This window comes from Haliotis cracherodii, unplaced genomic scaffold, assembly GCF_022045235.1.
Source record: "Haliotis cracherodii isolate W230 unplaced genomic scaffold, xgHalCrac1.p SCAF_1, whole genome shotgun sequence".
In the NCBI taxonomy this organism is placed as follows: domain Eukaryota; kingdom Metazoa; phylum Mollusca; class Gastropoda; order Lepetellida; family Haliotidae; genus Haliotis; species Haliotis cracherodii.
In genome coordinates this window covers 63,806,847-63,831,760 of record NW_027266264.1, presented here as the reverse complement: position 1 = coordinate 63,831,760, position 24,914 = coordinate 63,806,847, and the positions used below count along the sequence as shown (strand labels likewise).

The 24,914-nt window shown below is 38.1% G+C and overlaps 1 protein-coding gene across 10 annotated transcripts in view; it reads left to right on the top strand.

Annotated features, from left to right (window-relative positions):
- LOC139454529 (ceramide glucosyltransferase-like) overlaps positions 1 to 24,914 on the top strand; it is a 67,636-nt gene that overhangs the window by 29,301 nt on the left and 13,421 nt on the right. For 5 of the 10 annotated variants that reach the window (XM_071236418.1, XM_071236435.1, XM_071236340.1 and 2 more), the window contains exons 3-9: positions 7,827 to 7,926; positions 11,957 to 12,155; positions 17,745 to 17,863; positions 19,411 to 19,552; positions 22,319 to 22,421; positions 23,360 to 23,461; positions 23,896 to 24,011. In XM_071236418.1, coding sequence (XP_071092519.1) covers positions 12,006 to 12,155; positions 17,745 to 17,863; positions 19,411 to 19,552; positions 22,319 to 22,421; positions 23,360 to 23,461; positions 23,896 to 24,011 — 732 coding nt within the window. In that variant the 5' untranslated portion in view covers positions 7,827 to 7,926; positions 11,957 to 12,005. Of the gene's footprint in view, positions 1 to 1,863; positions 1,925 to 6,267; positions 6,348 to 7,826; positions 7,927 to 11,956; positions 12,156 to 13,136; positions 13,218 to 17,744; positions 17,864 to 19,410; positions 19,553 to 22,318; positions 22,422 to 23,359; positions 23,462 to 23,895; positions 24,012 to 24,914 lie in introns of those variants that run through there. The other 5 variants (XM_071236553.1, XM_071236606.1, XM_071236661.1 and 2 more) reach the window with 5 other exon arrangements.

Genomic DNA, 24,914 nt, shown 5'->3' with positions numbered 1-24,914 from the left:
CGTAACTAACATGATAATGCATGTGCAATATGAGACAAGAAATGTTTGTCTTCTTATTCCTTGATCATGTTGATATTGCACTATGTGTATGGTCTGTGCCAGAGTGTTGTAGTGGAGCATGTTTGAGACAGGGTCATAGGTTACTGACTGCTACAGTGATCGGGCAGAATATGTATACTTGTGCTGTCTTACAAATGATGGATAATTGTCAGCCAAACACTGAAGGTTATTATTCTTGAGAAACGTTCAATATACAGATGTAAATATCTATATTATATTTTGCTGGAAGTGGAACAAGAACTTCTTTGTTGTGGAGATTGTGTGTTCCACATGCAAGAATGTTAGTTGAAGATATATGCATCCCTGTTACGTGCGATAAGACTACCTGATCCTTATCTTGCTAGGTTTTCTCAGAATCAGACAAAAGGAAACGACATAAGTGGCTTAAAACATAAAATCATAGAACACTTTTTTTGTTTGTGCCCATGAGAAAGATAGACAGAAACCGTCAATTTGCTCTAGAATAATCACTGGTATCTGTCAAAATAGGTGGTAGACAACTTTAAATATAGCTGGAAACTGACATCACCCTTGTAAATAATAGAGTTGAAACGATAAGTCAGTGCATCATGAGTTTACATGTGCCAATATGATACACGATACATTTCTTTCAGTATCGATAAAATTTGATACACCTGTTAAAATACATTAATGCTCGTTTAGTGACCCCCAGGGGTATTGTCATTCAAAAATTGCAAAATGTGTTGTAATTAAGTTCGCTACCAAAAATAGCCGCAACAAACTTTTCCTTTTGAATCTGCTCTGAAATATTTATAGTCAAGACATTTCCACAAAATTTGACGTAAATATGCATATTGCGATACGTATTGTATCGTGACCTTTGTATCGTGACCTGGCTGTATCTTTTCACCTTTAGTTAATAATAGTGGTAAATGTTTTCACATGTACAATTAGGGGGGTGACTAAATTTCCTGAAACTCCTACAGCAGATATGGCCTTACCATAACGGACTGCATCCACTGCCAGACAATGCATGAAGCTTGTCTCATGAACTGGCAGCCCATGCGTGTCTTGCACACGTCATGCCACCACTCTCGCCAGCTTTAAGTGAGGTCAAGGACAGGCTGGTGTCAATGTGATTATCTTTGTACTTCCGTTAAAGACTTCAGTAAAAGACTGCAGGGATATGCCACTATGGGGATTACCAGGCAGAATAGATCCCCAGCACCCACCTGGTTACGCTGTGTGACCTGGCTGAATGTTTTACCCGCATGGTGTGTGCACATGCTGTCAGCCACTGTTTAGCATGAATGGGACTCAGTTATTTCAAGCTTGCTTGCTTTTTATTGACCGTGGTAAAGACAACATTCACTCACTTGCTAACTTCAATGTTAAACAACCAAACATTTGTGAGGCAGAAAATGTTTTGAAACTTAAAAATCCTCACAGCGTTAGTCACTCAGTTTCATATTTTGGTATTTGAAAAATGTGATGTAACTTAAATATGTTAAAGTTGACATAAACATGTCAGATGAGACATGTACACTGAAGTTGTTTTTTTATCTGCAATCTTATCAAAAGATGTCATGTGTTGCATATTAATTTATTTTTTGTTATCAGGTTATGCTACCTGAAGCTGCATGTGATATATGTAGTTGTCTAATGAGTCTAGATCATTGTGTGGAACAGCTAGGCGAGTCTTGACAAGTCCATAATACCGTAGTTTGTGTATGTCGGTCAATACATAGCAGTGAGTAAAAGGTTCATTATGTTGCTGGAGGCAATGCTTTCAAGGTATTCAGCCAATGTACATAGTGTTCCAAGTGTTTCTCTATATTGCAGTGTGTATTCAGAAAAGGTTGACACGGTACACTCCCACAGGAAGGTCCCATGAGCATGATGAGTATGTTTGGATAATATACTTCTCATATATGATTGGGGTGCTGAGATATTTTGCTTACATATACTCCTTGTTGTGAATAGTATTCATATGACAATCAGTCACAATCATTGAGGACATATGCCTCAATTCGAATAGTATATATTTCAGGAACATAGGAAAATGGAACATTAGGAAACAAATTTTGCATTTTAAGAAACAAACCTTGACAAGTAGATGTAGTTCGACGCAAGACATGTGTCCATTCACTTGTGACATATGCAAAGGTGACCAGATTGATAACCAAATGTTTGTGGAATCAGTGAGAACTGTCATTTATCATATGATTAGACAAGAATTCTACCATGACATTTTAGTATTGTGCATTCTGATTAATCTGCCAGTGGTATCAAATCTAGGTTTGACCATTATGTTGTTGATGTCGATATCACCCCCCAAAAATATTTCCATTATTTGAAACCAAATTTGAGAGTTTATGGTTGTCAACATTCTGTATGTAGATAAAGAAGTGGACAGCCACAAGATCTCTCTCTTATGTGTAGCACTTCTAAAGGCCATTCGAAGACTTATTTGAAAGCACTTCTTTCACAAACCAGTGGGCAGTTTCTGATTTTAAACCTATAAATTTTTCTTTTCATTTCAAATGAAGTTTACAGAAATTAAAACAACATTTGAAACAACTAAATTGAAGACATGGTATGTTTATCTCTTATCATGTTGTAAGATTAATAATGAGGAATAAATGCATTAACATGAAATTGAATTTGTAATAAATTAATCAAAACTGCCGGACCCTGAAGATTAAGTGGTCAGTCATAGCTTACCATGAACATCAAAAACATGCTTGTGTCTGGAATTTACTCTGAATAAGTCCTGAAGCCCGAGCAGCATGCTCTAGCTGTATGTGTTATTGGTGCGTCTTTTCGTACACATGTATCGATCTATTGATCTCCATTGTGATTGATTGAATAGTAGAAGACCTTGGTCGTGGGCAGGTAATCACCAAAGTTCTTCTGGACATTAATTCTTCATGGGATTTTTATTACTTGTTTTGCATGGCAGTGATGACAACGGATTACCAGGTCTGTGCAACATTGAAGGTGTTTGGGCCAGATAAGGGCTTCACTTTGTATGTCAAATTGTTGAGGAAGAGGATAGAGAGAGGGGCAAGTCTGTGGGTAGCAGCGATAGAAGGGTAGGGATATTTGAATATTCAATGGAAGCATTAAATACTTTTCTTTATCATTAATCCGAAAGAGTACTTTGATGTTCAGCATGATATTTCAGCCCTTTTTGAAAACTATACCACATAATGCTCATCTTCTATTTGAATAAAACATTCGCTAAAACTTGCCATTTGTGGATGACCTTTCTATGACATTTTGTGTTTGTGTGTTGTTATTAATATCTTGCATTTGTTCAGGCTGTAAATTGATGAAGAGCTTAATACATTATTGTCAGGAGTGATAACGTATGATGACATTCAATTGATAGGACTGCATCACCAGTATACTTTTGTTTTCTGGTACATTGGATACAAAATATATAACAAGTTTTGTTATGATTTGAATCGTTTACCCCAAAATCTTCACAGATATGCATTCACAATGATGTTTCCCTTTGAGTATGAGTGAGTTGGGTTTAACAGTATTCCAGTTATATCACGGCGTGTCAGCTTAATGTGGGAGGAAAGCCCGAAGTGATGCACGCTCAGACGTTTACCACTTTGGTGAAACCAACGAGCATGGGTGTGGTGCTGACAAACCTAGAAACATAATCGAGCCGAACCAGGATTCGAACCCACAATCATAGGTTTCTTGCATGCCTAAGGTAAATTGCAGCGTCTTAGACGACTGGGCCACCCGTGTCCCCCTTTCCCATTGAAATTGATTGACAAAATGGTGGTAACAAGGAAGTGATTTTTCTTTGACATTGTTAAATCCCCTGTAACCAACACTACAAAATGGTACCAACTGACCATGATGAGTAATATTTAGTATGTAGAAAATAGGATCTGCATGTACAATCGGTGTCAATCACTGTCAAACGCTCCCAATATCGCAGTACAGATACCTGCATCACAATATATTCCAATACAAACTTAAGGCAAATACACAGCCCTATCAATAGTTGTTGCACATTGCAGTACTGTGATCATGTTAATATATGGCTATGCTTTGATCTCACTCTACAGGACATTGGACGTTCTTATTCCCATTAGCCATAAACAAGTTTGACATGTTGGTAGGTGTTTCATCGTCCTGCGACTCTGATAGTTTTCAAGTGAGAGATATTGTTGATGCTATGCAAAATAGTCTTGTGGCAATTCATCAGTTTCATCAATGATCAACTGGCTTCAGTTTCCAACCAAGGAAGTCATCATGAAAACTGTGATCGATAATTTTCCAATTATGCTGGTTCATTTCTATGAATATTTGGATGATATGGGGCTAAGATTGAGTTGGTGTTTTTTTAACATGTACGAGGAGTGTTCATTAAAGATTTCCCCTGACCCACTTCCGATGGACCTAGTGAAATGAAACTTAGCAATATTAGTCTTTCTCCACATAGGAACCACCAAGAGTTACACACTTCTCCCATCGTTTTATGCAACTATGGAGACCTCATTTTGCGTCTCAAACCAGGACTTGACTTCAGAAATCAGTGTTTCATCATCTGTGAAACGTTTTCCCTTCAAAAATGACTTTATGGTTGGAAAGAGGTGGAAGTCAGATGGTGAAAGGTCAGGAGAGTAAGGAGGATGTGGAAGGATTTCATAGCCACGGGACCGCGCCTCTGTCTGGGCAACATGAGAGTTGTGTACTGGAGCATCGTCTTGCAGGAGACGGACACCCTTGGTCAGCATGCCATGCCTCTTAAGCTTGATAGCGTCCAGCAATTTCCGCAGCAGTGAAGCATAATAAGCTCCTGTAATTGTGGTACCCTTTGCCAAGAAATCCATCATCACTACTCTGTGCTGGTCCCAAAACACCGTGAGCATGACCTTGCCTGCAGAGGGTTGGACAGATGCCTTCTTTGGGGCTGGTGACTCCACATGCTTCCATTGCATCGACTGAACTTTAGTCTCAGGATCATAGTGATGGACCCATGTTTCATCCTGTGTGATAAGTCTGTCAAAAAAGTTTGCCTGTTTTTTGGGGCACGTGTCCAATAGATCCTTTGAGCAATTGACTCGTTCCTGCTTTTGGAAAGGTGTGAGCAGCCTTTAGAATCCATAGTGCAGACACCTTATGCATGTTCAAATTGTCATGGATTATTTTTTCCACAGACCCTACCCTGATCTTGAAATCTTGTGCTAACTGGCGAACAGTTATACGTCAGTCTGCCAAAATGGCGGTCTCCACTTGATGGATAGTGTCCTTATCAATGGCTGAATGGGGGCGACCAGGAATGGCAGCTGTTTCCACAGATGTCCGACCACACTTGAACTGGCGATGCCAGTGTTTAACAACGTCTTATGATGGGGCGTCTACCCCATAAGTTGCTTTCATTTCATCGAAATTTTCTTTTGGTGTGCTACCTTTCAAATATAAAAACCTAATCACTGCTCGGTATTCTACTGGCTCCATTGTCACACCCTACTCGATCATAACACCTGTAAAAGTGGTAAGATTAATAGTTCAGTGCTGCAAATTCAGACATAACCCATAGATACATGTATCATTACACATGTGAAATTTCAACCAAATATGATAACCCTATGTGGTTTAGGGGAAATCTTCAATGAACACCCCTCGTATAAAATTAAATCTGATCAACAAACGTGCAGGCTGTTGCAGTGTTTCCTGGTATTCAGGGATACAACTTCACCTGAAACATGTACTAGATTGCAAAGTGATAACCAGAGCTCCAGATAAGCTTTTGGTGTTGTGGGTATTTTACCCATGCATTTTAAAATCATTGGGTATCAGTAATTCTATCTGGGTATTCAAATTTCTGTTACCCACTAGTTTTTACACATGTGGGTATTTAAGTTAAATATTTAAAAACACTATTCATCTAGTCCCTGCAAACTGTTGTTGTGTGGGTTCGAGAGCTTTATAGGACTCAAAAATACTGCAATACTTCCACAAGAAAGTGTGATGGCAAATGATCATGATGTAACTGTCATCGTGGAGTTTGGCAATGTTGACTGAAAGCCCGTTTATAATTTCAAAATAAGTTGCTGATTTGCTAATTGAATATGCTGGGTTACTTCACAATATTTTGATGATACTCACTAGTTTTATTTTTGTAGCGTATCTGTAATGTTAGTTGCGTATTTGATACGCTTGAATTGTATTTCACTGCATATTTCTGCATTTCTGATGCGTATTTTTAAGCAGATACGCAGCTTATCTGGAGCTCTGGATAACATATATGGAGACTTCCTAAAAAGCCTGAAGTTGTACTTGTCCTTTGTAAAGTAAGTACATGCCCAAATCCGGATCTGCTAGAGCATTGACAAACTCGCTTACTCAGCCTGATCACAGTCAGATGTTGTTTTTTCAAGTAGACTCCTGACAGTGCCATTTTTCAAGACAGCACCAAGCGGTTGTCTTATAACACTTCTGGACCCACTTGCAGAAAGTGACCAAAGGTTAGGACTATTGTAATCCTATGTTAAAGTATGGGAGTTATAGAAATGCTGGGGATATAGGAATTCGTCCATCCATCTGTCCTGCCGTCCATCTGCTTCTCAAAGGGTACAACAATTCATAATACTATTTAAGTTATAGAATGAAATTTTACACACTGATATTATCATATATTGTCATGATCTTATATGAGTTCGAAAATTGATGCTGTGACAGGTTTTTTTTACGGCAGTTATGGCCCTGGTTGTGCTCTCAACTTTGTGCATTCTGCGTGAAATGGGGACAAGTTTTTTTTCAGAAACTACTGAAATTACATGAATGAAAGTTTGCATGCATATATAAGAGATACTTGCCAAGACTAAGTTTTAAAATTGGTGCTATAATTTTTTTTAACCGAGTTATTGCTCTTGCTCAATGGTTTTAAACTTAGTGCATAGTGTCTGCAATGGAGATAACTTTTCTCAGAAACTACTGACGCAACTTTGCATGATTATCTATGAGATACTTGGGTCCAGTTTATTATTTTTTCAAGAGTTATTTCCCTTGGAACATGTTTTCAGATTTTCAGCATACCCAGTTATGGCCCTTGATCCATGTTATTTTACAAAGTGCATAGTGTCTGCAATGGGGACAAGTTTTCTCATAAACTACTAAAATTATCTTATCAAGAATGAGGTCGAGCATTGGTACCATAAATTATTTTTTTCAGAGAAGGGGGCTGTTGTGTGTTTCAATTTCACATTTTTGTCTGATGACATAAAGCGGCCTTAGTGCCAATTTCTTCTTTATCAAGGCTTTATAAGACTCTTTTTTTGTAGTTTTACAGCAGTAGAAACGAACATTTTTAGTCCCCTAGTCCTTATAATGATAACATATAACAAAACCCTTAAGTCCTTATGACACCTTGACTATTGGGCAGATAGGCAAGGACTTCAGGACTAGTGCCAGTTTATAATGCTGGTTTTATTCACCACTATATGAACAAACAAAATTCTAATGTGCCCCATGGCATAGTGATAGTGATTTCTTGTTTACCCTCTTTACCAGCCCTTACTTAAGTGCTGTAGCCCTAATTGAAGCAAATCTAAATCTTACTCATGTTTTTTATATCAAACATATATATTTTCAGAGACTAAGCAGTACCGGTAGTCTACCTTTTCCCTACCTCTTCACATAATGATGTGAACATACTTGATGTATTTGCTTGCTCTATTTACAAATGCTGTTTATTTTTCATCAAGCATGGCGGTTACTGATCCTGTTTTCACGACATTGCTTGCAGCATATAGTATTTATGGCTGTTTCAGACTTGATGTACAGGTTTGACGTGAGCTGATTCAGTGTGCACCTCCACCCAGCATTTCCTCTCCATCTTCCCTCCAGCTGTTATAGGATCCTTTACACAATGTGAGTAAACACAACTTATTGTATTGTGGATGTTAACACTTGAAACTATTACTATAGGAAAACCGGTTGTACTTTGAAAGGATGTAGTACATTGAAGCAGCCCTAATCCTGCTTATTAATATATTTTGAAGTGACACCAGATTCACCAGAAACGTGTCCCTGGTATAAATTTTACACAGAGAGAAGAATCTTATTCACATTATTTTTAGATAGAGAACCAGCTCAGGTTCAAAATATACTGGTTACATTGTATGCTATAATGTTTTTTTACTATTTTCAAAATTGTGGTTTTATTCTATTCTTATAATATATTTCAATACTTCATACATTTCACATAGACACCCATACATGTATATCGCAACACATGACATCAGGGGATTTCTTCAATCTTGAAAATAAGGTTGAGAGTCTCTTTCATTGTTGCATTTGTATTTTTTTTATCTCGTAATTACTGGTCTGTAAGTGTAATAGATCATGTAACTATGTTGTAAAATCTGGATGTTTTTGCTTGGGCATTCTTGTTTCATTAGTAACATGAAGACTCTTTTTGCATAAGTCCTTGCTGTGCCCTACTGTTATTTAAGATAAGTATATGCAATGTGATGTTTTTCAAAACATTCTATCCAGTCATTATCCCTAGGCAACCCAATAAGTTTAAGGAGGATAATCTAGTGGTTTAGGTGTTTGCTTACCAACTGAGGACAGGGTGTTTGATTCCCTACAATGTCACTTTTATGTTAAGCTCTTAAGATCATATGAAATCAAATTCACTCATTTCATTCAAATTATCAGAGAATGATAGAGGGCATACTAGTTGTGACCTCACATTTCAAAATACATGTATGCATTGTCTCTGAAATACCTGTTGACCTATAGTTTCTGTTTATTATTCTTTCAGGATCCTTTTGTGATCACTAAATCTTTTCAAATTCCAACTGATGATACAAATTTCAACATACAGTTGCATACAAGTGTAACTGATCAGATCGTTTTGATAAGGTAATGCAGTATTTGTGAAATATTCAATGGTTACATGGAGAGACAAAGTATACTGTAAATCTGGAAATTAATGCAAGCATGAATTAATTGCGAAAAATTTGAGTAGTCTTTGTTTGCATTAATGAAACTTCACATTTATGTTTCCAAAATGACTAGCAACAATAAGACATCCTCACTGCATACTTTGGATAGTGGAAATACCAACTTGAATATAAAAACAAAAGCGTTTATTGAGCAGCAGTTGTAACTAGTAACTGGTTGAAATGTCATTCAGAGAATAGGAATTACACAGTAGGCAACCAGTGACTTATCACTGCTTGGGTCAAGAGCTCAACCCACTTGTGTCAAACTAGGCATCTTTGTCTTTGTATTTGTCTACACATACCAATTAGTCAACAGAATAAACATACAAACTGTGTGTTGTTTTTAGGAAAACACTGTTTATTTTAAGGTAAGGGGATGTATCATTCACTTGGAATGTAGTTGGTGGAGTCACATTGATATTGAGTCACATTTTTGGCTAGGCATCTCTGTCTGTCTGTAAGTCTGTCTGTCTGTGAGAGAGAGAATGAGAGACAGACATTACAGAGGCTTTTAACAATACAATATCTGAGTTTAGAACAATTTAGAACCTAACGATCAGGTTTTCACATGGAAATCATGAAAATAAGCTTCCATTACTTTGCGAAATTCTTTGTGTAGACTAGATGTCAACTCAGATCCGTGGTGTCTGTATTTCATTTAGTCACTGTATTTATTCGATTATCCTTGATAGAATGTACCAGATATGTCACATGTGTTTTCCCACCAGCATTACAGTAAACTACGGTTATAACAAACTCAAAGGGACCACTAAATTTAGTTTGTTATAACCGTAGTTTGTAATAAGCATATTTACAACATATATACAGCAAATGGACGGGACCAAACTGATAAATGAACACAATTCAGTCTCGAATGATTTGGCAAGTCTAGATTGCCTCAGCGCTAGACATCTGGCATTGTTATGGGCTCCATTTCGACTTATCTTTTTTATTTTGTAGATACATATTGTTCAATTAACTTTATTTCTGAGACTACATGTTCGTGGGCTAGTCTATGTACATTTTGCCTTACCCCTGTGTTATCTCTGGCTGGACTCATAGAGGTGGCCCAGTCATCTAAGGCACCATGATTCGCTGTGCAGATTTGCATTCCTTGAGCATGACAGAAACCTATGATTGTGGGTTCGAATCCTGGTTCGCTCTGATTATGTTTCTAGGTTTGTCAGCACCATACCCTTGCTCGTGGGTTTCACCAAAGTGGTATACGTCTGAGACCTGCATCACTTCGGGCTTTCCTCCCACATTAAGCTGACAGGCTGTGATATAACTGGAATACTGTTAAAAGCGGCGTTAAACCCAACTCACTCACTCATATCATTATGTTCCTGATGAATGATGTTTGACACATTCATAAGAAATCTATACTACAGCTCTTGTTAAAGTGTTTTCAATACGTTTATTGGCCTTACATGACACAGTCTACCACCGTTAGTGTCGGCTACTTGGTAACTTTCTATTGCAGGACTGCTAAGAATTGTTTAGTTATTACTTGCTATTATTGTTATGGTTCTTTTTGAAAAGGCTTTGAGGTGAGCTTTGCCAGTAGAATTATACTTGGGATGAATGTCGTGTCTCACTTCATCAAGGTCAAGGTCAAGCTTGAGAACATAACTGCCTTATATTAATACAAATCCAAGGTCAAGACTAGTACTCTCCCTAACTGTGCTATTGAGAGTGAAAAGATTGTTGTTGAAAGATTTAGTGTTTAGACAAGTAGAGCAAAATACATTTGGTTCAGTCTGCTCCATACTGAACATAAAGCATATATATATATGCCTGTTTTTAACTTCCATGAGATAATCAGCTAAAAGCTGATTACCACTTTAAAAGAAAATAATTAAATTTCCGTTGTGTTCATGGAAATTCCTGCATTCCTATTAGCTGAATTGGTCACGTGTTATTGCATTCATTTCCAAATGAATGTAAAAAATTAAGCCATGCCCACCGCGCCGCGCTACTTTTATTACTGCAGAATGTCGGGGAATTCCAATAGTACAGTCGAGGGAATTCCCTTTTTGCTCACGTGTATCGTCATGCACAGGACATTTAGCGACTTTCATGCATATTCATTGTCCAAACTACTCTTTGAAACCGAAGGCCGAGAATGAATGAAACAGCAAACGTGCAGGCTCGCTCACCTGTTTTTTTCACCCTCCCCTTGGTTCAACTTTCATGTTTTCAGGTTTCATTTCTAACTAGCATTTCTCCAAATGTGTTTTACCGAAACAGGGAAGTAATGTTTGAATCACGCAGTAAATGACCATGCTATTTGAAACAGCCGCCTTCTTTCGGACAGATTTCTTCCAGTTCGTTAAGTCTGACTGTTGCAGTTCTTTTCGCCTCTTGGCTTAATTGACAGGTCCAATGAACATTGTTTTAATCCCACTCTCCGTTGATTGGCTACTGACTGTGTAGGCGTGTCAAGTTATGTGCATAAATTAAACGATCACCTGATTCATGTCTCGCCACTGTATGTATTCCTACACCTGGAATGTTTATCAATGTCGTCATTTTTGTCTGTTTTGATATATGCAACTGATTTGGGTTAAATTATTGTAGATAAAACATGTTTTACATTGTCGAATATAATTATAAGCATTGACTGTATATTTTTTTAGGTTCATTGAGGTATGAATCGAAAAACAGATGTGCAAACTTTTGTAAGAATCATACAGTTTGCACATCGGTTTTTCAATTCATACCTCAATGAACCGGAAAAAATACACAGTCAATCCTTAAAATGTATATGATTGTATTCAAGATTTCATCAAGTGAATATTAGTCACGGATTGGGAAGAAATATTATGGACATGTTATTCACAGAAATTGTTAGTCATCATTTGTTGATGGTAAAAGTGTATGATATATGCTGCTTATCACATGACAGTGCAACAATGCAATATGACAAATATCCATCCTTCTACCAGGTGTTGCTAAACCAGCCAGACTAGATTTACATGGCAGACATAAACAGTGATGTTGATGAGTTCAGAATGTGTCCAGCCCACTGCATGTGCATTTCTGGACTTGTATACATGGTGTATGCATGAACAGGCGGCATCAGATGCATGTGAAGGACCTTCTGTATCCAACCTACTCCTCCATCACTTGCCACAACATTGCATGGTGAGACTGACGTCTGCTCCTCTCAGCAGCAGACACTTTGTGTTGTTTGTAGTGAGGCTTCAAGTGTTTTGCTTCAACTTGCTGATTCATATCTCCACTAACTCATTTCTTTGGGATATTCCCCCAAACTAGTCTTGCTGATAGCTGGCAGCTTAACAAACCCTGTTGCAATTATCCCAAATTCTGCTTGCTCCTTATGATTACTAAGCAATTCCTTTTCCCCACCTTACTCATACCTTAATCCTTTGTTCATCACAGCATTTTGATGTGCATTTGTGTTACCTGCACAGTCCCCTGGGATTATATAGTAACTGACAGTGTGTGTTTGATAGTACCAGTGCTGTCGGAAATGCAAGAAAATTGCTTTTTCTGGCTTCCTTTAACAAATACGAGTCATAGGGCTATGAAAATAACATTTTTTATCAAACTAACGCAAAGCTACCTAATCTAACCTAACCTAACTGACACTGTGAGTTAGCCTAAAGAGGTACTTTTACAAGTAAAATGATGATAAACTTAGTAAATATTCTTGTATTGTCATTAATGTATGAAATGTCCTGTAGACTTTATTTGTGAGTTATTTATGACCTAGAGGAAAGCCCTTTTAAAGCGAGGATATGACCAAATTTCTACCCTTGTGTACCACCGCTTGTCCAGGTGAATGGCGCCGTCAATATGAAACGAGTTATTGTCCAGGTCACCATGCCAGTATGCTGTTGTATGTATGTGCTGTTTTGTTCCATGCAAGTGACGACCACTAGATACATATTTCATTCTGTTCCAAAGAAACCTTAATGGCGATGAAGAGGTTTTTGACAGGCTATCAACTGTGTGAATATTGATGGTAGTGAGTGGCTTCCGACAGTTCTGCAGTAGGCATTTCATCAGGGGGCACATGAGTGAAACTACAGCTAGTTCTAACTACCTACCAACAAGACAACTCGCTTCATTTTGGAACCAAGAACCGACAAGATCCGAAAGCAAGCTTTGTCCCAGATTGAGCATGGTATATCAACTTGACTTCCTAGTGGGTAGTCAGTTCAAATTTGCTCATTTTCAAACGTAAGCCCAAAATGATAGATCTACTAGTAATTGTTTTCATGAAGTATGGGATCATACATTCAATATAATCATTTGTTTACTTGACAAACTTTTTATTTTATTTTTGAAACTTAAGTAGAAATTGGACCTTAAACAGAGGTGGGTCACCGATTTAGAGTTATCTGCCTTTGATGTGAGGGAACAACTGACAACAAGACAATAAGAAGGTTTTAAACACTTGAGTTTAGAAAACACTGCTTAGTTGCTTAATGTTTTCTTCAATTTTTCTAAATCAATAACATGGCCTAGTATCTACTTTCCCAGCGACTTGTCACATGACTGCATAGATGCACAGGCATAATTGGGGGGGGGGGGGGGGGGGGGGGGGGAGCTTAAACATGTTACGTTCTAATAAACATAATGAGCAATGTATTCCTTTAAAAATAGACATTGCATACAGCAACTGAAAAGCAGTGCCATTGAGGTAGTTGTCAAAGTTAGGGGTTTCCTGGGGTCCTTGAAGTCAGCCTTTACTTTAGCATTTGAATCTAAGGATTAGTTTGTTTGTTGTTTAATGCCGCACTCAGCAATGTTCCAGCTATATGATGGTGGTCTGTAAATAATCGAGTCTGGACCAGACAGTACAGGGATTGACATGAGCATCGATCTATGCATTTGGGATGCAAAATTACTAAGCCTGATCACCCAATCCAGTTAGTCGCCTCATATGGAAAGCATGGTTTGCTGAAGACCAAATTCTAACCTGGGTCTTCACGGATTGAATCTAGGGACCCTGTTTAACTTTTCTTATAACTGCTATGACAAGGAACCCTTCACCCTAATGCTTAGTTTGAAACACTGGAGAGGGGATTGTGACATTTTTATGTTTCAACTGATCAGTTGCAGATAATGAGTTGTGAACCTGGCACAAGATTGTTTAAACAGTTTTCTGTTGTTTGGTCAACTTGGTTACAATAAAGTCATCCCCGAGGCCAAGAAAATCTGGTCATTCAGAATTCATAAACAATTCTTGTTATGAGGTTTCAGTTGGACTGGACAAAATGAAAGACAAGTTCCAAAAAAAATGTATATCGTAATTTTGTATTGTCAAATTATTGAGAGTTGACTGGATTATGAATTTACCATAATGAGCAAAGAATCATTTACATGCATTCAAGGTCAACCAGCCAAAAATAACTCACTTGCAAAATGTTATATGACACGGGTTTGCCCCTAATGAGTATAATCAAGACAGGCTGTATACATGACACATTGGAATCTAGGTCTTCTTGCCACAGCTTCTACGATGAATGTGTTATGCTTGTTAAATGAGACCACACTGCTCTAATGCACAGTTACATCTTGTGGGTATGTGTACTAGCACAACAGTTAATTTTGCTTAAGGAAAATGTGGATATAAAACTTAATTACCTGGTTTCACTGCACATCTGATAAGTAAGTTGTGTGCTGTGTGGATTTAACAGTGTGTTTCTTTCATGGGTGGAAACTGAACCAGTTTGTCCTAGCCTAAGGACCAAAGTAAAATTACAGGTTTCTTAGGGAGTGTCCTTATATGTTATCACAAACCGAGCAGGTAAAGTGTGTACTTATAAGTCTGCAACTTTATCCACCCGTTGAGGCTGGAGTCTGTTCGACTTCATATTGAGCTCAACTAATAATATGTTTTTGTTTGTTAGTTGTTTAACGCTGCATTCAGCAATATGCTATATCCAGCTATATGACAGCGGCCTGTAAATAATCAACTCTGGACCAGACAATCCAGTGATTGATATGATGAGCGTCGATCCATGCAATTGATGACATGCATCAACCATCCCTTTAGTCACATCTTACAAAAGCATAGTCACCTTTTACTTTTGACCTATTCCACCTCGGATCTTCACGGGTCTCAACTAATAATAACCCATGTATACAACTTGAAAGAAGATAAAAAAAACCACCCAATTCTTTCATAGTACTGAAGTTAATCTATCATGGCTTGACAAAGTAATTGTAGTAATATGAAAAAATTGGGTGTTCTTTAACTTCTTTTGAGTGGTATATAACATTAAGTCAACTGAAAATGATACTAATAGTCAAGTTTGGGCTAGTAGACTGAAAAGGTTTAGGCACAAACTGCTTTGGCATGTTTCGGTCAACTTTGAGTTTGTTTTAAGCTGTATTTTGTTTATCTCCAAGGTAACACACCAGATAACCTAGTTGGGATGTGTTACATATATGTATATTTATATCATGATGCCCAGATGTGCTCCTGAGATTCACAGTCAAAACATGCATGTTTTAACCGGACATTCTAGAGGTGATCCATATATACCCAGAGATTGATCACCCAAAGATCAAAGATATCTCTGAGTGGAACTACACAAAGACACTGTCTTGATATTGCATGTTCGTTTCAGTCGGTTCAGTCAACCACTCCGAACAATTTCTTGCAGGCCTTATGGTTGGTTTAACTTGAATTTCTTTGGTTCAGTTTGGTAGAAAAGTTATATCTTGTTTTCTTGTTATTCCATCATAAATTGCTGTGTTATCTGCATAATGGCAGATGTGTAGGTGTATATATATACTGGAATATACAAAATCCTCCATCCATCCGTCCATCACATTTCGTTCACTCTTAAACTTGTTGTTTACTGATCATGCCAGTGCTGTAGCATTCCTGACTCCAGTCTACTACTCAGATCATCAGATGATTGGTGCTGTACTTCTCAGTACACCTCATGGTGACCCCTGCTCCCAGAGAACTCCCTTACTTCTCTGATTATTGTTTAAGTAATAACATAACTCGTTACAAATACAGTTACGTATTCTATCATAAACTGCAGAAGGCAAAACAACACCAGTAATAACTTTTTTAGTGCTGCAATTAGGCCATTTACAAAAAGGTCCAGTGAACATAGTTCACAGGAGCTAATGCATTGCACACAACCAGACATGTCATATTGGCGGGGGATATGAATATTTCATGCTTGTTAGTAGACACATTTTTTGTGATGACTGCATAAGGATGAAATGTAATGAGACAGATGCAATCCCATACAGGGCCCAAAGGAAGGACCATGGGAATCATATCACAGTGTTATAATTTGCATTGGTCTACAAAATAATGGGGTCCCCTCGGACATGTTAGTCGCAGACCATGCAGTTGCGAAGCTATCTAGGAGTATTGGGTACACACACACACACACACACACACACACACACACACACACACACACACACACACACACTCTCTCTCTCTCTCTCTCTCCCCCCCCCCCCCCCCCCCATGTCATTTTTTCAAATGTAGACCTGAAATGTTGCATTTTAAGACATTCTGACCACAAATAAAGTGTCTGGTTGAAATGCTTAAGTGTCTGTTTATATGGGTGTATCACATGAATTTTGAGAGGATGAGAGAAACTCAAAACAAAACAATATCAAGTTATGGGTAAAATGAAAAATGCTTAATGGGATGTGTGTAGGGTCTTTTTTTGCATCCCAGTTTTTTTCAGTGCATATTATTTTTTATGTGTATGGGACACCGTAAATGCAAACACTGTAACATATGCTGATACGAATTCGCTGGTCATATGAGTGAAGTAATCACAGTGTGTGTCTTTTGTTGATGTCTTTCTCTGTATGCATATCCCCAGGGAAATCATTGCGTTGTATTTAGGTTTGTAGTCAGCAATGCTTCAGTTAATCAATCAGAATAGCAGAGTTGCTGTTACATTATTTAAAGCAAGTTTGAGTCCAGCGTTGGCAAGGTATTTAGGGATTTTCTGTCGTTTGTACTGATTGTTTCTATGTATCATTAGATAGGTGTGCGTCCGTGGTTTAATTGTTAAAGCCACTGCTTGAGGGGATTTGTTTGTGCTATCACAGTTAGAGCCATGCTTATTATGAAAGTAGCTTAGAGTTAGAGTATGTCTTGCTTTTACAGGTTAGTTGTTGAAAATCAATAGCCTTTTCATAACTTGCACTACTAAGTTAATCTTGACTTCCTGTTGTCTTGAATCATAGTTCAAATACTCATATTTTATTTTTGTATAAATATATTAATAGGCTATTAATTTGCCTGATTGCAAGGGTACCACAGATTTGCAGAGTTGTGTCCCTTAGGCATGTTAGAATCTTATGATCCCAGATTATTTTCCTTGGTTTGTAACATTGGGGACCTGCATCACTTTGGGATTTCCCTTCACATTATGATGACATAACATGATAGAACTGAAATGCTGTTAAAGTAGTGTTAAACCCAACTCACTCACTCACTCTGTTTCCGACCTATATTATGAACATTATTGATGACTGAGGTAATTCACACCCTCAAACAAACGATGATAGTAATATGTTCAAAGTAAAACTCATTTGAGATCGTTCAGAGTTGTCATTTCAATCAGTAATTATTGCTGTTCTATATTTGGTGTAATTATGAGATTTATGTTTATACTATGTGATATTATTGATGATGGCCTGGTCGGATGAAAGACCGTTTTGTTCTTATGCATATGGTGACTAACTTGTGTGTCCATATTGTTTCAGAAAATGTATCAAGTCCTGGATGCTCAGACATTTTCTTATATTGTGTTCATCCTCGGGATTCTGGGCCTGGTGTTGTACTGCTCTACCTTGTGCTTCGTCATTATCTCCTTTGTTGGAGGGTAAGTCTTGTGTTGTACGTCATCCCCATCTGTCGCTGTACTTTATCCCCATCTCCTTCATCGGAGGGTTTAGCCTTGTACTGTACTTCATTTTAATGCCCTTCATAGGCTCAAGTACCTGTGTCCTAAAACCTGATCTGGGGTTAAGTAATGTCAGAATCAATGACTGGAGTAATTTCTGGTAATATGCCATAGAATTGACATCTCAGCATCTTTAAAGTCAAAATGTGTCCAGACACTGAACTGTTTTCTCTTCCATGTTTGTGTTAATGAATTTAGTGATTCGAGTCCATCTGCAACTGATCTGTGCTTGAATACTCAAAAAACCTGTCAGAGCCCTATCTCCTTCATCAGAGTCTAAACCGTGTGTTGTATCCATATTACGTAACAGAAACCAAAGTGAACCCATTTATTCAGTATGTTTCAGGGACCACAGTGTGACTTTTTTTCGCTCAGTTACCAGAATTTGCTGGTTATGGTTTTTGATATCTAAATTCACCCTGATAATGATCTTATCAGCCTTATACCCGTACCCATGGTTTTGCCAAAGTGGTAAACGTGCTTGAACACTTTTGACTTTCCTGCAAAATGCTGTGGAATAAATGAAATGTACTGTTTTGGCAGCATTAATCTCAGCTAACTCACTCATAACTCCCTTTGTTAGATGAGTGAGTGAGTGAGTATGGTTTTACGCCGCTTTTAGCAATATTTCAGCAATATCACGGCGGTGGACACTGGAAATGGGCTTCACACATTGTACCCATGTCGAATGCTTTAACCACTAGGCTACCCGACCGCCCCCCTTTGTTAAACTTACCATTGGTATATGTATGAGGATTGTCATTCTAATCTATGATTGGTGGAAAATATCTCTCAAGTTTTCATGCTTCAGTTGTCATTTAATTCCCACAGTAGTTATGAGCAGTCGTATCATTGTTTTTAGTAAACATACAATTAACATGATCTTGTAATTCTGGGTAGGGTAGGTCTCCAGAAATGTAAGCTTGTCTTACAAAGCCACTGAACAGTTCTGGCGGTTAGACTTGTGGCAGGGGGCATGGATGGCCCAGTCGTCTAAGGTGCCGCGATTCACTGTGCAGAGTTGCGTCCCTTGGGCACGCCAAAAACCTATGATCGTGGGTTCGAATCCCGGTTCGCCCTGATTATTTTTCTAGGTTTGTCAGCACCATACCTGTGCTTGTGGGTTTCACCGAAGTGGTAAAGGTCTGAGACCTGCATCACTTCGGGCTTTCCTCCCACATTAAGCTGACATGCCGCGATATAACTGGAATACTGTTAAAAGCGGCGATAAACCCAAATCACTCACTCACTAGACTTGTGGCTTGGATAATTGCATGCCTTTACAGCATGGGATTTTGATCATAATACCAATCACTGGTTCGTCGGGTCCAGATTTGATTAATTACATCTTCATACAGCAGCAATATTGCAGAGTGCAGCGTTGAGTAACAGACAATGTCATATCAGAATATAAGTACAATAGTTTGTACCTATATGTGTACTGAAGTATTTGTTATTCCTGCTAGACGGTTCTATTGGTATCGGAAGTCTGACCCATCGGTACTGGGAGATGACCTCCCCGGAGTCTCCATCATCAAGCCCTTGATGGGCGTCGACCCGCTATTGGAAGAGAACCTGGAGAGTCATTTTAGCATGAATTACCCAAAGGTAAGATGTCTCCCTTAATACACACACTGTAGGGAAACCTGGGTAGAGAAGCTTCCCAACACCCATGCTTAGGCACTCTTGGGCCAGAGCACCCTACACAGATCGTAAGATGCAACCCAACTGATCTGGTGGTCAGGCTTGGTTACTTGGTTGATTGTGTGTCATCTTACCCCGACGATGTGGATCGTTGCTCACAATTGTGATCACTGGATTGTCTGGTCCAGAAAAACAGAAAGACAGCTTGTGAGAATCAGGCAGTTACAATGTGTGGCCTAGTTTTGCAAAACTAGTCTATGCTTGTCGTAAGAGGCTACTTACGAGATCCGGGGTTCAGGCTCGCTAACTGGGTTGATGCATGTCATCGTATCCCAATTGAGGGGATGAATGCTCATTATGTCAATCACATGATTTTCTGGTCCAGACTCAGTTATTTACAGACGACTATCATACAGCTAGAATATTACCAAACAAACAAAAAACACTAGTCAGACATGATAATTCCCAAGAACAAAAGGTGTTTCGTTTATATTGCTATCTATTGAACAGTATGGATCATTGCTCATCAGCCATTGTTTTGTCTTGAAGAACGGTTCTGTACAGGCCATCATTATGTAGGTGGAATACTGCTGACTACACAGTAAACATTTACTTACCATGCGGACAAGTGTTTGTTCAGTGGTTGTGGGTTACAGTTTGGTTAATGAATGTGATCTACTCCGTTATCAATCACTGTGTACTTGATCAATTATCATATTTATATGTGATGCATAAGTAGAGAAATTCAATTATCATTATTATTATTGAAGGACAGGAATAGGGAGTATGTTACTCTGATGTTTGTGATCTCTCTGCCGAAGACAGTGATTGATGGAAACATGTTAGTGAGGATTCCTGTTACTGGTATTCATGGAAGTGTTGGTCTGGATCTCGTCTTACTATGGATTGGTCCATCATGTCTATTGCAGCCTGTTAAGAACACAGAAACGGATTGTAAACAGGTTTGAGATCCATTGTTGACACTTTGTGCACCATGGAGAATGTGTAGGAATCGCTAGGTTATTGATTAGGTGCTGCTGCACAGCTCATGGCAACTGCCCCGTGATGTTTGGTGTCACCCACGCCATTATTAAGGGGTTGTCAACTTCAAGAAAGAGAAATAATTAACAGGACTCTTGTTCGCTTCCACTTTTTGTATGAGCTTCTTTTAGCAGATTGTAGTGTGAATATTTAAGTGGCTGATAGAAGAGACAACCTGTAAAACATTAACAACCATTCATGCAAGTTGAACACAAACTGGTTCATAGCAACAACCTCTTTGAACGTGAATTGCACGTTGAAATGGTGCAAATTAAGTATCGTGATACATATTGTACTAAGATATCATTAACATATTTTTTAACGAGTTTATGCATTGTCCAATCAAAATAGGGTAACGTAATCAACATTTTATTTGAAGCAAATGCAAATGATATGGGAGGTGGAATCTGATTGGTCAATAGGAAGGACATAGAAGGGACATAACTTGTAATAGTCACTGGCGGCGCTACGATCGAGCAAAGACATTCCAGCTTAATGCGGCAAGGGTGGAAACTGGACTTTTACAGTCAGTGAACTCCCTTGCCTCAGGAAGATGTATTACCTCAAATAAGAGATGTGGGAGACACACCCATGTTATGTAGATACTGAACTGCATAGGACAAATTGCAAACAGGAAATTTTTCTCTCAAAGTTGTATTAAGTATTTCAGCTGCTTAGAGACATTAGTTGTATTTTGTATGTTTCTGCAGACTTTTCGTGTTTGTACATATATTCTCTGGAAACGGCTTGATAATGCTATTTGATGTATGCAATACCCACTCATTGGTTATCAATATACACTGTATCATTGGCCAGTCAAGTATTAAATCCACATCTATTATGATCCTTGGCCTGTCAGCGTGATATTCATCTATCTACAGATGGTTTAATGACAATTTTAATTGCAAAGGCAATTGCTGATTCTGCAGGAAGTGACCTCTACATTACTAAAAGTATATTTTCATCAGTCTGTGGAATGGCACTTGATGGTTTTAACATTTTGTATAATAATATGGTACAACTATTTTTGTGGGTCAGTAGAGAATGCAGTTGCATTAATGCTGTTCAAAAGAATCCAAACAGAAATTGTGGCTTTTATCTTCGGGTAGGAAATATAGATATGAGTCTTGCAGTTTGAAGCAAGATGGGATGGTTATGGTTCATTCATGCCAAGCCAACAATCGATCAGGGGATTTGGTGAATTTTCATGTTAACCCGGGATGAATATCATGCCATTTCAATCAGTGAAGGCTGATTGCTGGACGATTTTGTGCAGATTTACTGGATGTCCCTTCATAATATAGACAAGAGCTATAGATAGTGTTTTACATATATGTTTTAGTTATATTTTATGTAATGTTTTTTACATGAACTGTACTGGTAAAATAAATAGGAGTAAATACTTACAACATTTAAATTGTTTATAACTGCATTAGATTTTTCACATATGTATGTATGATAACTAGTATGTCTCATTGAAGTGTTTTCACAAAACTAGGATGGCGCACATTCCTCTTGAAAATAACTTGGTACAATTAATATGTTAATTAGTTGCTGTTTTAAATCATGTTTTTTGTTGTACTGAATGTAGATGGCATTATGGACAATCTTTATGTTCAAACATTTATGACTACTGCATAACACAGTTTTATGAAATAGTATTAAATGAACATGCTTTTCTGGTTTCAGTTTGAACTCTTGTGTTGTGTTCAAGATGAAAAGGATCCAGCCGTTGATCTTGTCAACAGACTCTGTGAAAACTATCCTAAAGTGGATGTCAAGATATTCAAAGGTATATGTTGGAACTGGCACCATTTGATGCTCAGTAAAGATAACTCATCCATTTTTCATGCAGGCCTCAACAAACACATTGCCATTGCCTTTAAATACATTATAAATGTTTTTACCAAAAATGTCACTAATTTTAGAATACATGTAGTCTACAGTGATAGTGCTGGTACATTTTCATGATATTGTCAACTTTTTATATGACCATTCTTCTATGCCATTACAAAATTGAAAGAAAATATCATTAAGACGTTTTGGATGACAATCTGTTTGTCCAAGGGAATGAGTGAGTGAGTTTGACTTTACGCCGCTTTTAGCAATATTCCAGCAATATCACGGCAGGGGACACCAGAAATGGGCTTTACAGATTGTACTTATGTCGGGAATCGAACCCGGGTCTTCGGCTACCGAGCGAACGCTTTAACCAAAAAGCTACCCGACCTCCCCTCCTAGGGAATGAACCAATGTGAACAAAGTTCATATATATAAGCAACATTGAACACAGATGTTTTACTTCAAAACAAGGTCTCCTCAAAACACAATCATATGATCCTAAATATTACAAACTTAAAACAGTGCAGCTTGTTTTTGTCTATTCTGTTTTTAATGGCATACACAGTAAATTTATGGTAGAATTATATATGCCAAGCAGTGTTCAAATTTAAAGGGGTCCTTGAGGTTTGCTCCTATAGCATTTAATTTTTAAATCTGGGACACACTCAATCTTTACCTTTTACAGTTGTGACAAAGATGCCTTGACTTTCACTGCCTAGTGGTTAAAGTGTCTGCTTGTCATACTGAGGCCCTGGTTTGATTCCCCACATTGGAGCCAAATTCTGATGTCCCCAGCCATGATATTGCTTGGATATTGCTAGAAGTAGTGTAAATCCAAATGCACACATTTAGATGCTCTTAGTGTAACTGGTTGGTGTCTTTGTTCAGGTGGTAAAAAGGGCATCATCAACCCCATGGTCCACAACATGGCCCCCGCCTACGATGCTGCTCAGTATGAGTATGTGTGGATCTGTACCAGTAGAATCAAAGGTATGTACAGACAGACAAACACCATTCCACACTTAGTGGAAGTCAATGAGTGAGTGAGTGAGTGAGTGAGTGAATGTTGCTTAAAGCCGCATCAGCAATTTTGCAGCTATTCGCGGCGATGGAAGTTAATGATAGTCGCATGTTATCATACCCCAACAGGGTGGGTTGATGCTCACAATATCTGTCTCATGATAGGTCTGTCAGCTGAAAAAGCTGCAATATTGCTGAATGCGGCGACACTTACACGCGCACACATGTGCACACACACACACAGGTAAACTGACTAATTGTGGTGAAACCTTTGTGGTAGATGCTGGTCCACTGGGTAGAGCTCTTTATCAACTCTGCTGGTTACAGGGTAAACAGTCACTGAATCATTCTATGGTGAACAATAGAGAATGATTTGTTATTATGACTTAATTGTCTTATTTCAGTTTCAACCGACATCATCATGGATATGGTGTGCAAGCTACATAAGCCAAATGTTGGGCTTGTCCATCAGATGCCTTTTACTCTAGATCATAGAGGATTTGGCTCATGCATAGAAAAAGTAAGCTGAATGTTCACCATACGTGACCCACAAGGAGATCAGGGACTTATGGGTGACAAATCCCATTCTGACTTTTCATTGTATTTTGAAACTACAGTACTTTTGGCACACAAAAATACAATTCATAAGCTTCAATTTATATTTATTACAGAGATACATGACAACAAACATTTGGACTCATTTTCCGCTTTATAACTGTTTATGAAATAATTGCACTTTTTAGACATAATGTCTGTTGAATAGAAAGTAGACACGTTTGCTGAAAATTTTTGAAATAGTGTTTTAACGATCTTCACTGAAGTAAGCTGATGTCAAACGTCTTCATGACATCACAGCGTAAATGTATTCAAGCACTCATTAGGTCTTTTTTCTCCTGGTGGGTCACTTATAAGAAAGTAGTCATGTTATTGTATTACTGGTGTTTATCACATATGGACAACATGTTATGATTGAATTGTTAGCCCCACTGCCATGCTTACTAAATCCTGAGAGACACAGGTGGCTGAGTCACTAATGCGTTCATTATGATCCACTGTTTTGGGGTTTGAATCCCAGATTCACCTGATTAGGATCCTTGGTCTGTCAGCGCCGTGACTGCACTAGTGGGTTTAACCAACCACCTGCTGTTAGTTGGACTTTGTCCCACATGTAGCTGACACTTGCACAATCCTTTTCAAGATTTATAATAAAGAAGTCTGACAATAGACTACTTACACTGACATTTCGAGCATCAATCCTTAACTAAATAGATGATAATTTGGTTTCTTTGCTACACATTTGCTGTCACTACTATAGGAAGTTGTAGGTCACAGTCTATATGAGAATTTATTAACAAATCAGGACCAGGCTGAATTAATCTTTAAATTAATCGCAAATTTCCTTTTGATCCCAAGAATACTGTAA